This window comes from Phalacrocorax aristotelis, chromosome 11 (genome assembly GCF_949628215.1).
Source record: "Phalacrocorax aristotelis chromosome 11, bGulAri2.1, whole genome shotgun sequence".
Classification (NCBI taxonomy): domain Eukaryota; kingdom Metazoa; phylum Chordata; class Aves; order Suliformes; family Phalacrocoracidae; genus Phalacrocorax; species Phalacrocorax aristotelis.
Genome location: NC_134286.1, coordinates 12,303,460 through 12,320,219, shown reverse-complemented (window position 1 = coordinate 12,320,219; position 16,760 = coordinate 12,303,460). Strand labels below are relative to the sequence as shown.

Here is a 16,760-nt window from a genome sequence, read left to right as displayed (position 1 = left end):
GCTGGACAAGATGATCTCCAGAGGTCCCTTCCAACCCCTACTGTCTGTGATTCTGTGACAAGATGGGAGCTGAGACTGCCTGTGCCTGGCCAGTGTGGGTCTGTCTGGAGAGGAAGGTGGCTGCTGAATCCTCACTTCTCAGCAAGAGCAAGCCAAGAGCATCTAGACAGCGCTCTGCCAGTGACAGAGCTATGAATAGACTCTGAAGCACCCACAGCCACCCATGAAGTGAGAAACTTCCACTTTCTTGCTCCACATTACCCATGTCACCATCTCCCCACCCCTCTGTCTTGTGTAGCTACCAACAGCTGTCCCTATGGAGTTGGAAAAGAGCCAGAAACTGGGACTGAAATCTTGCTCCCCATCCCTCTAATCACACACACCAAACAGATGCCACCATGTCCTAGATTACAAAGGGAGCAGGGTACCCAAGTGCAGCATCACCATCTGAGGACTCGGAAGCAAGGATGATCCTGCAGGCAAGGATTTTTGCTCTGGATATGCTCCAAATGTTTCTCAGAGAAGTGCCAGAATACCTTCAAAACTTCTTACCTTCAAAACTCCCCTGGCAGCCTCAGCAAGGTTTGCACCCACATCATGGGCATAGGCCCTTGGAGGATCTTCACCCTCTGCCTGGTGTGTTATCAGGGCTTCCTCTGAGCTCCAGGGAAAGTCGTGGGGGGTTGCAGGTACACACTTAAGCTTCTTCTCCGCTTCCTCCAGCCTACCTTTTTTTACCCAGACTGCAGCCTGCTGTATCTATTGCAGACCATCCTGCCTAGCAAAGCACCCGGGCAGTTCTTGCTAGTGCACAGCGAGACACAGGGATGGCCAGCAGCCACTCCCCCAGCATCCCCCCCCACCCCTTCCACCATCCCACACCACACACAGGGATCACAGTGCTGGAGGAGATCAAAGGTCCTGCTACTGCAGGTAATCTGGCTAGGCAGGCAGGAGGAGGGATTCACTCTCTGTTGAAGACTTTATCTGGCTCCAGGAAGGATAAGCCTAAATCGTCTACTGTAGTTCCCCTCTCTCCGCACCACCTTCTAGTCCAGAAGATGTAATGTGACATGTGGCAGAGACCAAAAGGCAATGTTTAGGAACAGATCCAGGATAAATGTGCCACTTGGGGCAGGCAGGGGACAAGGATGACTGAAGTCTCAGAGGAAGGAGAGGGAAGGAGACCTGCAGTCTACAAACATCCCTTCTTGCAGACCCTGGCTTTTCAGGTTCTCACCCTAAACCGTGTGGCGAAGACATGTCTCCCATCCCAGAGGCTGAAGGAACCAGCCAAGCTGGATGTCCCCACAGGAGGTGGCAAGCTTACAGGCAACCAGTTCTGTGCCAGTGTCACCCAGCCTAAGCCTGGATCCTGGCTTCGAGACCCAAGTCAGACCCTGCCACTGCAACCCTGCCAAGGCTCCCTGGCTCCAACAATCTGCGCTGCCCTGGCACAGCCTACCTGCACTGTGGAGCTCCCAGCAATGGGCAGAGCTTGCAAGGCTCTCCCAAACCCCACCTGGCACCAACTGATTTACTGACCACCATCTCAGCTTGAGCCTTTTCCCCATGGACCACCAGCCTGGGGAGTTTCTCTTAGGATCTTACCTGCATGGCTAGGCTGAGGAAGGCACCAGGGAGAGCCCCATGATGGGCCAAGGAAGCCTTCACCCTCAGGAGCCCCAGGATGGTGGGTCAGGGAGAGAAGGGGTGTTGGGAAGGCATCCCAGGGTTTTCCCTCCATCCCTCCAAGGAAGATGGCTGAGGTGGCTTCACCTCCAGCTCACCCATTACCCTGAGCTGCTGTCATGGCAGCACACACTCAGATTCAGGGAGGAATGGGTACTTCTTGTATAACCAAGGAGGAAGCAGCACCCTGGTATTTTGAACAGGGAAGGAGGACAGGAGCAAGCAAGACAGTCTGCAATGGAGCTCACAGAAAGGCTGACCTGGACCTGCACGATGTGCAGGTATGCAGCCTCCTGCCGACTGCAAGAGGGGTGCAACGGTCAGCTACTTTGGCTCTGCAACTCATGGCTCCGAAACGTGCTCATGGTGATGGCGATACTGCCTTGATCTCCACAGGACAAAACTGTGACCGAGCACCCACCAGTCTGTATGACACACTGGGTGTTTAGCACCAACCTTCCTCTCCAAAGGGAAGACCACACCTCAGTGAGTCAAGACTCACTCAAAAACCTCAGGAAGGTCCTCAGATACTCATCAGGGGCTGCAAAGAAAACATACATTGCCCAGCACCACCAAAAACCCTTTAGCAGTAGGAGTAGCCACCATGCTGGTGCATGGTGGCTGTCCTCTCCAGCCCTTCCCCAGGAGCAGTCCCAGGATGCAGCACATCCAGCATCACCCACAGCCCATGAGGACAAGCTGAGTGTAGAGCCTTTTCTCTGAAACCCCACTCGTACCTGCAGGACAAGCAGGCAGTTCTTTGATTTCAGAGCTATTGAATCCATATGATTATGAGCAAGCCATCCCCCCTCTAGGGAACAGCTGCAATGGCAGTCTGATGACCTTCTACACCACCTTCACACCCCAGCCCCTGGAGAACAGGTGGAAATCTTGCTCACAGCAGCCCTCTGCAGGCAGTGTCTCACTCCTGGGAAGGCAGCACTAGCAGCACACAGGCAGTCCTGGTTCCCTTGGGTGCAGAGGAGGCAGGAGCTGGGGGAGGTAAAGCCTTCTAGGGAGCACTCAAAGAGGCCTGTGCTGGAGAGCTTGGAACTGCCTTCAAACTTTCCTGATTTTCAAGAGACTTCAGCTGAGCCCATAGGAGAGACACAATGCAGTCAGGAAGACAGAACAAGACCAGAGCTTGCCCACTGCTTTGCACTGCTTGAGGCCTTGGCTGGACAGCCAGACCCCATCTCAGCAGTGCAGAGCAGACTATTGCAGTGGCACAGCACTACGGAGAAGACCAGCACCAAGTTCAGCAGCACCAAGAACAGCTGTACTGCTGCCCTTGCCATGACACACACCAGAACCACAGTCATCAGGGATCCTGGTGAGCCATGAGCTAACCAACCCCACAAGCTCTGTGTTTTACACCTTTCCCCTAGCACTGCATGCACCACAAATGAACTTCTGACCAGGGTGAGCCTGCTGTGCTGCAAGACTCAGAAGCTTCAGGCTTCATGCCAGACCCTGGGCTCAAAGCCAGGCCCACGCTGCAATCCCAAAACCCAGTGGTCCAAACTCATATGAACCCTGCTTGCAGCTTGCTGACCTAACTTACCTCTGGATAAGAGGCAAAGCCAGATCATCCAGTGCCCTGGGGTGCATCAAGCGCTGCATCGCAGCCAGGCGAGGGAGGGGATTGTCCCGCTCTGCCCCGCGCTGGGGCGGCCTCACCTCGAGTGCTGGGTGCAGGTTTGGGCACCACGGTATGTTAAGGATATAAAGCTACTGGAGAGTGTCCAGAGAAGGGCCACGAAGTTGGTGAAGGGTTTAGAGGGGAAACCGTATGAGGAGCAGCTGAAGTGACTTGGTTTGTTCAGCCTGGAGCAGAGGAGGCTGAGGGCAGCCCTCATCGCAGTCTGCAGCTTCCTCCCAGGGGGAGAAGGAGGGGCAGGCACTGATCTCTTCTCTCTGGTGACCAACAACAGGACCCGAGGGGATGGCAGGGAGATGTGCCAGGGGAGGGTTAGGCTGGATATTAGGAGAAGGTTCTTCACCCAGAGGGCGGTGGAGCCCTGGAACAGGCTCCCCAGGGAGGCATCACGCGCCAGGCCTGGCAATATTCAGGAAGCACTTGGACAAGGCTCTCAGAAACATGGTGTGAATTTGGGGTTGTCCTGTGCAGGGACAGGAGTTAGACTCGGTGATCCTTGCAGGTGCCTTCCAACTCAGGACATTGTATGATTCTATGATCTCCTGTGCTGCAGTCTCCAGCCTTGCTGGCCACAGCCTAAGCAGAAGAGGTTATTTTGGGGCTTGCTCACAATCACCAAAATGGCCTCTTCATGAACATCTTAAGAAAAACAAAAAGCAGGCAGCCAGGAGGCAGGAGTTATCACCATTGTGTCCTGGCTAGCTCTCTGCATTTCCCCCAGCTGTGAAATGGGTACTTACATTTCCCAGAGGCCAATGAGAGAGCTTTTTCTGGGTATTATCCAGCGATGATTATTTCATTCCTAGAAGCAGTGCTTAGAGAGAAGGAGGAAAACCCAGTACGACACGATGCATTAGTGGTTGATTCACCCTAGAATCCCAGCCCTTTTCCTGCAGCTCTGGTAGAGGCAGGTTAGGTCTGAAGATGCACCCTTTGGTAGCAGCAGATTTGCAGAAAACATCAGCCACAGAAGTCAGGGGGCTTCCCTGGTTCGATGGCACTGGAAAGTGTGGGTGCCTGGTGAGTTACACATGGTTTTCCCCAGTCTGACCTCTCAGCCAGTCAATATATTTGCTCCATATTTGATGTTGCCCATCCACAACACACAGCTGAGAATGCTTCTGTTGTATAGGGGATTATTTTTTTGTAATGGGAGAGATCTAAAAGAAGGAAATTATTGATAATATATGGACAAAGCAGTTTAATGTATCACGGTGCATGGGCAAGTCTCTGCAGAGCACTGAGCAGCCCCTTACAGTGGGCACCCTTGTGGATACCAACCCTGCGGGGAAGCCTTTGGCAGCCCTCTGCTCCCTATCTACAGGAAAGCCTCATGGGGGGAAGGTACATACGAAAACAACCTGTAAAATGGGCAGCAGCCAAAGCTGTATCTGCTGTGCCCCGAGTCCATGCCGCTGGGAATTTAGGCAGCTCGCAAGTGCAGCTGTGCCATTGTGTGCTTCTCTCCAACATCTGCCTGTCCTGCCCGCTGAAAAAAATCACAGAGCTGCTGCTAATTTCATTAGCAGGCCTATCAAGTGGCTCATCAATCTATGGTTTCCTGGCTTACCACAGTGAGGAAACAAGAGGGGTCTGCTCTGAATTCACAAAGCCATCCTCTGGGGTAGTTTGTCTGAAAGCTTAAAGTTTCCCGAGTGGATATTATCTCAGATTAAAACTGGGGGAAGAGGTAGTCTCCACCTTTGGTTTTTTTTCCTAGACTAAAACAGAACATCCCCTAAACTGCCAACAGCTCCCCAACCCGGAGGCAGGAGTTGCCCTGTCCTGGAGACAGGCAGGCCCAGGCAGGGGACAGGCACCCGCTGTCCCCGGCTGACTGCATCGCCCAGCCACCCGTGCTCCCCAGCAGCGGAGAAGCAAAGCCCACGGGCTCTCAGCCGAGGGGGCGCGCACTAGGTGCACGGGGCTGGCACCAGGGAACGAGAAGCGCCAGGGTGGTGGAAGAGGCTCCAGCTCACCCCCCCAGGAAGCTGCAGCTCCATCGGGAAACGCTCAAATGGTGCGTTGCCAAACGCGCGGCTCCCCGCAGCTGGAACACGAGTGGCTGCAAACCCACAGCCCGCACGGAGGGTCCCGGCTGCCGGGGCCGCCTCCAGACCCCCGCAGCCGCCTCCAGGCCCCCGCAGCCCCGCGGGCGCGGCGGTTCCGCGGCTCGCAGCACCCTCTCCCGGCGCCCGGCCCGCATCCGCAGGGCGGCAGCGGCGGCGGAGGTGCCCGCCCGCCTCCGCTGCCCCGGCGCGGGATGCTCTGCCCGCCGCCCGCCCCCTGCCCCCCGCCGCAGGCAAGGAACGAGCGGCAAATTCAGGAGCGACAAATCACAGGAAAAGGGAAAGCTGGGAGCCAGGGCTCTTGGTGTTACAAGAAAAAGCAGAACAGAAAACACCTCATCTTCAAATAAAATCATCTTAATTAAAAAAAAAAAAAAAACTCACACAGAAACCCTACAATTCAATTTAGACATGTCGAAAAACTTTTTATCTGACTGCAAATTCTAATTTTGGTAATTTAACCTTCCCTCTCCCACCAATCCCAAAAAACAAGGCCATTATTTTTAAATGGAAAATTCTCATACAAAATTAAGAGAGGCAGTCTTACGTTGGAAGGAAAAGAAAGGACAAAGCAAATACCTGCAGTTTTCTACCATGAACCTTTCTGGCTTGATACCTCCCCACGTGTCATCCCATTATTTTAACCAAACTATTGGCTGAATTTGACCCAGAACATTAATTCCTCCAAAATCTCCTTCTCCACCAAATGTTCTCTCCCTCAGAAACCAGGCCCAGCCCACCCCACAGACCCAGTGGGCAGGAGCAGGAGGTCCCAGACACCTACACACGGGCCAGGGCAAGCTATGTGAAAGAAGCAAGAAGTGAGGTTGCATCCCCCAGCCCCAGCACCCACACAGTATCCTTAGGCATGGGTGCTTGTGCTGGGGTTGCTGTTGCTTGCAGGGTTTTGGTGGCCTTTCCTGCACTGTGCCCCTCACCAACAAGCTGCTCACACCATGGAGCCTGCAGGGCTGCAGCCCAGCCTGGCAGAGCTTTGCCAGCGCATGCAATGGTGCCACGTTTTCATAAGGAAGTTGTGGTGCTCAGCCACCCATGCCAGGTGCCATTTGGCCACACCAAATATAGCAGAAGGGAAAACAGAGGTAGGCAGGAGGACGGCAGCTGCCTGCCCTTCCAGCCAGATGTCCAGCCTCAGTGTGGGTGGTGGAGATGACGTAGGCAGTGACAGTGACCCAGACAAATCTCTCCATTTGCAGGCGTAAGAGGCACAGACTGGGCTGTCTTCACTGAGTTTTGGTATCTTGTGAGTAAGGAGTCTTTTGGTGCAGACTGTGTCCACAGACACTCAGTAGACTATCGACCTAAAGTGAGTTATAAAGGCTGAACCCAAAATGCATTTGTAAATATCTGGCTTGTGTTTTGGTGTCTCTCGTTGGGGTCATTTTGTTATCTGCAAGGAATGCAGCATCTTCCAAAGCTCTTCTCCTCCTTGGTCCTTGTGTTGATGGGTAGGTGGCACATGGCAGGCTCTGTCTGCCGTGACTCTGCATCTCCTCAACATACATGGGAGGTCAGCATGTCCAGGTAGCCGTCCATGCAAGATTCATGTCCCACCTTCTATTAAGGCAAATAGGAGGAAGGAGGTGTGATGGGCAACTTTTGCCATAGCTGGAAAGAAATGTTAGTGGTGGCATTGGATATTCTCCTCTCTTTAGTGATCCAAGTTCAAGGTCTCAGAATCAAGACAATGAGAAAAGGGACAGGCCAGAGGAGGAGCTAGGACTGTCACCTGATTTGGAGCCATCCAGGAGCTGCCATCAAGGCAGTGGCAGCAGCAATGCTAAGGACCTGAGAGAAGTCCCCAGCACGGCAGCCACAGGATCTGCCTTGTGAAGTAGCAAACATTGTCTCAGCACAAGGCCAGACATCATCTAGCTGACTGCTGCATCCCATCATTGCGTCCCACCAGGTAAAGCTTCCTCCTCATCCTCAAGGAGACTGTCCGAGCTATCAGAGAAGAAGTCCTCCAGATCCTGCTGCCTCATCTTGGACTCCAGAACAGCGATGCGCTGCTTGAGCTTCATCTGGGCATCATTGTACTCTGTCAGAAGCCGGCCAAAGCGGGTGTGCAGTGTGTCCAGGTTCCAGGCCAGCCTATCCAGCTTCTCCTCCATGCTCTTCCCTTCCGTGCTTGCCTCTGCAGCTGCCTCATCCAGCAGCCCTTCCTTGACCAAGATCTCCCGGCCACGCTCCTCCAAGACTTTTTTGGCATCAGGATACTCTGTGACTGCTTCCATAAGATCTTCCTTTGACAGGCAGAAAAGATCAGAGTAGCCCAAGCTACGGATGTTGGCTGTGCGCCTGTTGCCCATTTTGCTCCCTTTAATGTTGAGGATACTGATCTCACCAAAGCAGCCTCCTGCAGTGAGCAAAGCATACTGTGTCATTCCATCATCCGCCACCACAGCCAGCTTCCCCTCCTTGATGATGTACATCTCTTTCCCAATGTCTCCTTTCCGGCAAATATAATCTCCTGGGCTGAACACCTGAGGGCGAAGCTTCAGCACCAGCTCCACCAGTAGACCTGCCTCACAGTCCTGGAAAATCCTCACCTTCTTCAGTGTCTCCAGGTGAACATTGATGGCAATCTCTGCCCTTAACTTATCAGGGAGATTCTTGAGAACTTCCTGTTCATCTACTGCCTTCTTATTGGTCCACAGGTAGTCAAACCACTTGATAACTTTGGTTTCCATGTCTTTGCTCACCTTGCGGAACTGCATGTAGTGTTTGATGGCATCAATTTTTGCCTGGAACTCTGCCCTAGTGGCATTCATGTTGGATATCATGGATCCCACATTCCCCACAATGGTGGCAAAGATGAGGACACCGATAAGGAAATCAAAGATCACAAAGAGGTACTCTTCATCACGCACAGGCGGAGGGGTCTCTCCAATGGTAGTCAAAGTCAACGTAGACCAGTAGAGACAGTAGACGTACTCCCGGATCAGATACCCATATTCAGGGTCTGTGACATTGGGATAGACCCAGGTGTCCTCTCCAAAGCCTATAGCCTTTGAGATGGCATAATAAATGCATGCATTCCAATGGATGATGACCAAGATATAAAGGACCAAGTTGCTGATACGGAAGATGTTGGGGTGGCTGGTTCTGGTCTCAGTCCTATCAAAGAACTCAAACATGCGGGAGAAGTGCAGCAGCCTGTTGAAACGCAATTCAGGGCAGTGCAATCCCACGGCAAAGTATGCCAGGTCTGTGGGCAGGATGGAGAGAACATCCAACTTGAACTGTAAGGTGTGGATGTAGTTATGCCGTAGTTTCCTCAGGTCCTTAACCAGGAGGCCCTGTTCCAAGAAACCTAATAGAGAAGCAAATTATCAAATTATCTTGGCTTATGTTCAACTCTTCTGCAGGCTTTGTAAGCACTTCCGAGAAACATTTTATGGTATGCCATGCACATGTGTGCATATATACACAGGGTCATCCAAATATTACCAGGTCCACCTGATCTACTCGGCTTACAAGCTTTTTGTTATCACTCAAGCCCTTCATGTGGCAAAAGCCACCTAAAGATATCACTTAGGGATTTACTCTGTTGCCACAAAGAAATGGGGACACAAAGGTTTCCATCCTACAGATCATTAATTATTGCAGTTCTGACAGAAGATGTACAGCCACCTGCTGCGTTCTGAGAACATAAAATTCTACCATTTTTCCATGTAAATAATTCATTAGCTGAACTGATGCAAAATCAGAGATACAGACCTTCAACTATGCTCGAATACTTATAGTAATGCAGGTAATTTTGTACAATTGTTCAAAGGTGAAGTTGAAAGCTGGGATGATTAATCTTTCATTCTGAAACTTACTCCGTTTCTCAGATCTTTTAATTAGATTCTTTCTCTGGAGACTGCTTCGTACTAGTGAGTGCCAAGGTAGACAAAACCTTTCTTCTAATGGCGCTGTAGATTAGGCCTCTCCCTTGCAGCTCATCTCCACTTTTAGGGATTAAAGCAAAGCACTCACAAGATAGGATGCTGCTTCTGCTTACCTGTATGCAGGCAGATCACTATGTCCCCAATGTAGATAGAGTCCGAGACGTAGTCTAACACCAGCCAGAGGACAACATAGGTCTTTTGCAGGTCACTGAAGCAAGCCCTGGAGGAAGGTCATAAAATAGGGTGGTGAGATCAACAAATCTCCTTCTCATCTCCAACTGTTACAGCTGAATATAGGCTGACTCTGAGGCCCCTAACTCTCCAAAAGAGCTTGGCCACTTGCCCCTCTTCTAGAAATTAAAACCCCCTTCTCTGAAAAACCTGCCCTCCCTTGACCTGGGTGAAACGTCGTCTTGAAACCACCTCCCAAATGCATGTTGCAGTTTTACCCCAAAATCATGGTCCTTTCCAATCGGGGCCAGAGGATGGATGCTCTGTCTTTGCACTGCAGAAGTGTACGGTGATAGCATGAGCTCCTTTCCTTTAGATTCCCACCAGCCCCAGCACCACTGTTTTCAGTTGTCTGATGCTGGCTGAGCCACGGCAACCAGATGAGCAGAAGGATTAGAGGAAACAGGGACCCTGCAACCTCCCAGCTCACCTGGCTATGAGAAAGCACCAGTTATAGAAGACAGGAACTGCAATGACAGCCAGCCAATGGTAATACCAGTCCCCTGCAGGGTCCACCACAAAGATCTGCCATTTCTTCCTGGAAGCAGAGAGAAGCCAGAGCTGGAAATGTATGAATAAAGGCCTAAACATAGAAAATAGGGTTGGAAGGAACCATCTGAGCCACATCCTTCATCCCTTGCACTAGACTAGCTTAAACATAGCTGCAGCTTGAGTGCCAGTCTGTAAACTAAAACCAGACTCAGCAGTGCTGAGCAAAAATGTCCAGTACTCTTTAAGCCTATTTATCCCCAAAACTGGGCTCAGTAATGTACCAGAAGAGGAAACTGTAGGACCGTAAGGCAAAGCAGGTGGCCTACATGCACACAGCATCGCAGTGTCAGAGCCAGAAACAGATGTATGGAAGAGGGTGATCAGAAAACTTCTTGTTATGTGACATTGCCTCTCCCAGATGAGGTATGGATTGGTGCCAGACGGATCTTAAAGGAGATCGATTAGAGCAGGAAGGAAAGTGTGCTGCAGGTCAGTGGGAGCAGCAGGAGGGTATGCCCAAGCCCCAGAGCAGTGACCGGGGGGGCAGCTGACATTGCAAGGCTGCCATCACCATGCTGCTCACAGCTGCCTTCCTGCAGTTTGCTCAGTCCTGGGCCCAGCCTCTGAACTTCTCCCAGGTGTTTGATCCTGGCCCTCTGGGGACTCTGAGAGAAGATGTATGTGCTCCAGTCACCTGATCTCACTGGAGAAGCCAGGGAAGAGAAACTCTGTGGCTGGGCTGATAGACTTAGCTGCTGCAGCCTTGTAGGGCAAAAATCCCTCTGTGCCTCCTTCCTTCCCCCCTTTACAGCTTTGAACATGCAAAACTCCCTCCAGTGATAGGAAAAAAAACCAACCCACTTGCCAACAGATTCCCCATGCCCAACCCACTGCTTCTGACAGCTTCAAAAGCAAAACCTGTGCCTTGAAGTCTGCTTCCCCAGCAGCACAGGCAGCAGCACCACCCACAGTGCCCATAACATGGGGACCAGCACTCGGAGAAAAGCCAGAGGCAGTCCTTCACATTTGCTCTGGGTACAGCCACAGACAAGCAGGTGGTCCAACCTCCCCATTAAAAGTGCTTATCTTTTGCTCACAAAGTGTGACTTGAATGTTTTTTGAGAAAAGGACTCTCTGCTCCCTGGGACATACAGCACAGGAAGCACTGATTCACCTGCAGACAGCTGGTACTGTTGTAACACCCCCAAGCACTAATAACCTCAATAACGTTGGTAATTACACTGGTAATTTCAGCTTTAATTCACCAGTGCTGCCCACGGCAGGTGGCCAGACTCACTGACATTACACTGACAGTGGGTCCAGGGCTGGAAAACCAGGCCTCTGGGTTAACCCACGAAGAGGGAATAATCATCTGCCTCTTCCCAAAGCCTTTGCACCCACGCCTGCAACCGTGGAGGCTCTCACGGCTGTGAACAGCAGCTCATGTTTGGAATTACCAGACCTGGGACTCTTCTTACATGTAGAGCTGAGAACCTAGAAAACAGCAGAAGTTACCACCGTCTCCCCAGGAGCCCGTTGGCACCAAGCAGCCCCTTCACAGCACACTTAAGCTCCCTCTGATAATTAACAAGCTCCCCTTAACCTTGCAGGTCAGGATGGCTTTTTCCATAACTAGTAAAGACCTAGATACAAGGCTTAGATATTTTTCTCCTGCAGAAAACAATCATTTTTTGATGCTTTAATTACCATGTATAATGGTAAGGTCCAGAACAGTCTGTGAGCTTTGCCCTTTAATTAGCCAGCAGAAGAAAAGCCAGGTTATTGCTTTTCACTGGGAGTGTGAGCTGAGAAAATGAAAGGGTTGAATTTGAAAGAGCCTTTTCAGAAAGCTGCCGTCACAGTGTCTGCTCTTGGGGAGGGGGAGGGCATGTCCAGCAAATGCACTCCCTTCATCTCGCAGATGATCAATGAGACCAGCAAATCCCACGCGTCTGTGATTGCTGTGGTCTCCTGGGTAAAGACCCTGCATCCCTTGGCTTGTCCCCAGCTCCTCATATGCGCAAGCTGAAGGTACATCTCTTTACAGACTTAGGGCTGGCTCCAAATGCCGACCCTTGGGTTAAACTGCTCTGAAAATGGGGAGGTCTGCTAGCTGTCATGAGCCATGCAATGTGTGTTTCCTACCAGAGCATGGACTGGGGAGACAGACCCCATGGGTGAGGGACAGGCCAGGTCTTCTCCACAGGAACAGACTACCAGGTCGTGTGTGACTGCACAACAGCCCAGCAAAGCCAGTCTAGCTACCAGGACAGGGGCTGGTGAGGGCAGGGAGGACCCTTTCCACCACCGCCTCCTACCTCATCCTTTCCCATTCCCATCCACCTCTATTAGCCATCACTGCTGGGAGCCCCCAAGCACTGTGCACAGCTAATCTCCAGCAAAGGATGGCTGGAGCCACAGGGAAGGGACCCTACTTTTTGTTTTTCTCCTCCGTCTCCTCGTCCTCTAGATCACTGCCAGCACCTGCAGCCACTGCCTGGAGCTCGGGGCCCTGGAAGCGCTCGAGGAAGGGGTCTGGCCTTTGCTGCTCCTCATGCAAGCTCTTGCTGGCCCAGTTCCTCAGCACCAGCACCAGCCGGACTATCCTGAACAAGGAGAGAGGCAGAGTCAGGAGGTGTCTGCAGAGCAAGGAGAAAGCAAAAGCTTGAGAGCAAGCAGGGGGGCTACAGCTGAGAAGAAAACCCTCACAGCTCCCTCTCAAGCCCAAATGTTTCCTTTTTCCCACCTTGTAGTGATGGTATGGGACCAAGAATATATGAGCAAGAGAGCCTACACTGGCAGAGTCCCACAGCTCCTTCCCTAATCCTGTTGCCATTCCCACAGGGACATGAGGAATGTGTAGGTGACTGGGGTAGAGTCAGGCTACCTGCAAGGCAAAGGAGCCTTCCCAGGGCCCCAGAGGTGATGTCACTGTCCCCTCCCACAGCCCTCTCCATGGGCACCAGGGGACACAGAGCAGCATTCACAGACCCTGGTCCCTGCAACGCTCGAATGCCATACAGCAGGAGGGGATCCTGACCCCATGCAAGTCCCCAGTGTCAAAGCCAGGCACAAAAGGCTCAGGCTCAGTTCAGACTGGCAGCACACACACATACCTTGCCAAGGCTCGCCTGCCTTGGAAAGCGGAGGCAGACGGCTGCTCCCCCACATCCAAGGAAGCCCCTCTCCGCAGCTCTGAGGAGGTGTCATCCTGGGTTGAGAAGGTCCTGCAGTGGGTAAAGGGGGGGGTGTCACAGCCACACTGCGCCATCGTGGCACCTGCCCACAGCCAAACTGGAAGAGGCAGGCAGCTGAGGTTTGGCATTGCAGACCTGCCCACACCAGGTCTTGGCAGACACACTGAGCTGGCCCTCCCCTCCTCCCCTGCCCCACCGCTACCTCCCTCAACCAAACCAGGGACCAGCCTGACCTCCTGGTGCTGAGCCCCGTCCCCTCTGCGTCACCCACCACTTGGGCTTGAGTGGATGGGCAGGGGCAGCAGTTGGCTGGTGAGCTGTGCAGACCATTAATCTTGGCCATCATCCTCCATGTGAGGAGACCACAGGTACACACCCTGACCCAGAGACCTGCAAAGGGCAAAAAACAGCCACAAGAGCCATGCAGGACACATCACGCGGTTTGAGCACAGAGATATGGCACAACACAGGAAAATAGAGAGTCAAACCCCATGGGATGTGCCCACCCCCATGTTTTCTATCACCAGCCATCACTGATGATGCAGTAAGAATCCTGCAGAGCATTTCACCCTCCCCAAGCGATCCCACATCTGCCTGTGGCCCATGAAAGATGCTCTCCTCATTGTTCAGGCTCCTCAGCCATTGCCGGGACAACAGCTTCCCCAGCGAGCCATGGCATAACAACGAGCCCACAGCTCTCGGCACCACTGCCTGCCCAAGGACAAGAAAATAGACTCATAAGGGATGTAAGTTCAAGGCCAGCCCTGGCAGGGAGATACTGTCTTCACCAGCAGCACCGGGAATACTTTGCATGTACAAGGGTTGTTGCACCAGAGCAAGTGCTCTCCTTCCCCAGGGCACTACAACCTGGTTCTCTACCCAGTGAACCCCACCTCTCGTCACCACAGAAACCTCCCCTGCACTTGAAATTAAGGTTTGCTATTTAAGAGCCTTGCTGAGGTTCCTGCTGGCAGGAGCTACCATCTGGTTTCAGAGGGCAGCAGGGAAAACCCTACATTAATATGCAGAGACTGCTGTGGAGCTGTTAAGCATGGGATTTCACTGGGGTTTGTTTATCTAAAAGGCAAAAGATGCCCATGGGGCTTGCCCAACCCCAGCATCACATGCAGCCCTCACTCTCCTGCTGCACCCTAGTATTGACTACACCATGCAAAAGCACCTCACAGAAATACAGACTTGCACGTGCATGGACACAAAGGCACACGGTCATTCCCCAGCCCTACCTAGACCACAAACTCCCACCCTGGTCACCCCGCCTGCTCCCCACAGTGCACAATACACCCTCCATACCCGCAATGCATGGATGAGGCAGGTTCCTGGAGACAGCACGCTCGTGCTCTCACATGGTGCAGCCCACTGCCAAGACTCTGCTTGGGGGAAAGCAATGCCTTGTACACCTCTACCAACATGCACAGAGACTATATCCACACTGCAAGCACAGGGACAGTCATGCATGCCCAGGCGAGCCACCTCCCTGAGGCAGTGGAGCCACTGCCAAGGAGCCACCACTGTCCACTTACGAGCCTGGTCTCCCTCGAAGCCTTCAACACTTGGCTGCTGCTGAATGTGGGCTAGCAGGAGTGGCTGGGGAGCATCCAGCCCCCGGGAGCCTCCCAGGTCTCTCTGGAGCACTCAGGTTTTTAAAATGTGTTGAGCTGCAAAGCAAAGCCAGCACAAGCAGAGCTGCCTGCGCTCCAGCCAGGCAGCAGTGTGGCAGTGGCAAAGGGCCCTCTGCGGTGCACAGAGAGGATGCACACGCATGTGTGCGTGTCTCATCACTACAGCACGCCCATCCCCTGAGCATCCTCACCGCCCTGAGCAGCAAGGCACACTTCAGAGGAGTTAATAGCAGCCAGCTTTGTGTCTGGGGGATGAAAGGGAAGGAGGGAAACATGCCGCTCAGGGATACTCCATTTCCCTACCCACGCATCCCCTTCTCCCCCTGCCACCTCACCAGTGGCTGGAGGGACCCCAGGCATCTTCAGGGCAGAGCCTGGCTGGAGGTCATAGTCATCCTGAGCAGCTCTGGGTCCAGGGGCTCCTGAGTCCCCAGCAAACCTTGGGGAAGTCTCACAGCCCACCCAGGGACAGGCACAGCTGGCAGACCCCCACCTGGGCTCAGGTCCTGCTGCACGAGGGGATACACCAGGATTGCCTCCTGGGCCATCTGCTTCTACTCCCCTCCCGGCCCTCTGCCCTAGGGAAGAACAAAGCTGGTGACTCTTTCCCTGCTTCACAGGCTGTGCCACAGCTACTGCTATCATAGAAAAATTGCAGAAGTAGCCACATTTTAACACGCTCCCATCCAGTCACTTCTCACACCCGGGGAGCAGGAGACCAAATGTGCTGCTCTGGAGTCCTGGCAAAGAGAGCTGCAGTTTGAAGATGATCATGAAATGCATCTTTCACTAATTTCTGCCCTCATATTTTGTTCACAAAGCCATTTTATTCACTAGTTAGCAAAAAATTTGCATCCCCAAGGCAATGAGGAAGAGGTTAATTTTTACCCCCTTCCTCTGGCATCTAGTCACATGCAGTGGCTGAGGCTCGATCAGTCCCTGCCACACGCATGCAGTCCTTCATTGTGTGCAGGGCTGACCTGAAAGCACCAGCACAGGGATTCCCTTCACTATCAAAGGCTTACTTTTTTTTTTTTTCTTTTTTACCTTTTTTTTTTTACCTTCAAAGACTTAAATTCCACTTGTTCTGATCTCACTGAAAACCTGGGCAGCAGGAAGTCCAGAGGAAGAAACGGAATTTTCACAGCCTTGGCTGGGGCTGCTGGCAGCGTTGGGTGCTGCCTGGGTGAGCACCCAGCAGCGAGGGACACATCACCCTGCACCACGCCACAGACCCCAGCACTGGGGACAGCTCACAGACCAGGAGCACCGGCAGCAGCACCTGCCCACTTCCACTTCTTTGCTCCCTGCCTGCAGCTGCCTTCAAAAGCAACATGGGAACTCCAGTAGCTGCTCCCTCGCAGCTCCCTTGAGCACCATATTGCACAAGACACTTTATTTTCGTGCACGTCGTTGTGGCAATGACCCTAGGAGACACCCAGCTCTGCCACATCTGCTTCCCTGGGACAAGAAGAGCTAGGAAGAGGAGGCAGGGAAGAGAGAAAGGAAATAAATAAAAGCATCACAACCCCAACAGGGACAGCATTAACCAGAAGCTCTCCTCCTCCAGATCCCGCCCCCGGCCAGGGTGGCTGGCATGTGTGTTTTACACCAGCAGGCCAAATGGCTTGTAGCTCTAGAGATGTCAGAAATCCAGCGTCGGATTAAATAAGCATGCATGGCTGAGACATCCGGCACCAGGTCAGAGTCCTGCTGTGAAGGGAATAAACCTTACCTGTTCCCATCCACTGAGATACCAGAATCAGACTCCACAGTTGGTAGAAGAAACATGTTCAGAACACATGGAATTTATTAAAATATGCATTTTATGGGTCAGTGTTTCCAGATTTACACCAGGTTTT

General features: G+C 52.6%; 1 protein-coding gene across 3 annotated transcripts; it reads right to left on the bottom strand.

Moving 5' to 3' along the window:
• Positions 1–5,390: 5,390 nt before the first annotated feature.
• CNGA2 (cyclic nucleotide gated channel subunit alpha 2) lies at positions 5,391–15,964 on the bottom strand. 3 transcript variants are annotated; one of them, XM_075107001.1, is made up of 6 exons: positions 13,530–15,964; positions 13,178–13,288; positions 12,497–12,667; positions 10,000–10,107; positions 9,452–9,558; positions 5,391–8,758 (listed from the first exon to the last, which is right to left on the bottom strand). In XM_075107001.1, exons 1-6 carry the CDS (start codon positions 13,586–13,588, stop codon positions 7,335–7,337), a joined length of 1,980 nt encoding a protein of 659 aa, XP_074963102.1. In that variant the 5' UTR covers positions 13,589–15,964; the 3' UTR covers positions 5,391–7,334. The 3 variants fall into 3 exon arrangements, with proteins under 3 accessions (XP_074963102.1, XP_074963101.1, XP_074963103.1); XM_075107000.1 differs by having other exon boundaries at positions 5,392–8,758; positions 13,492–15,964; XM_075107002.1 differs by lacking the exon at positions 12,497–12,667 and having other exon boundaries at positions 5,392–8,758; positions 13,492–15,964.
• Positions 15,965–16,760: the final 796 nt, after the last annotated feature.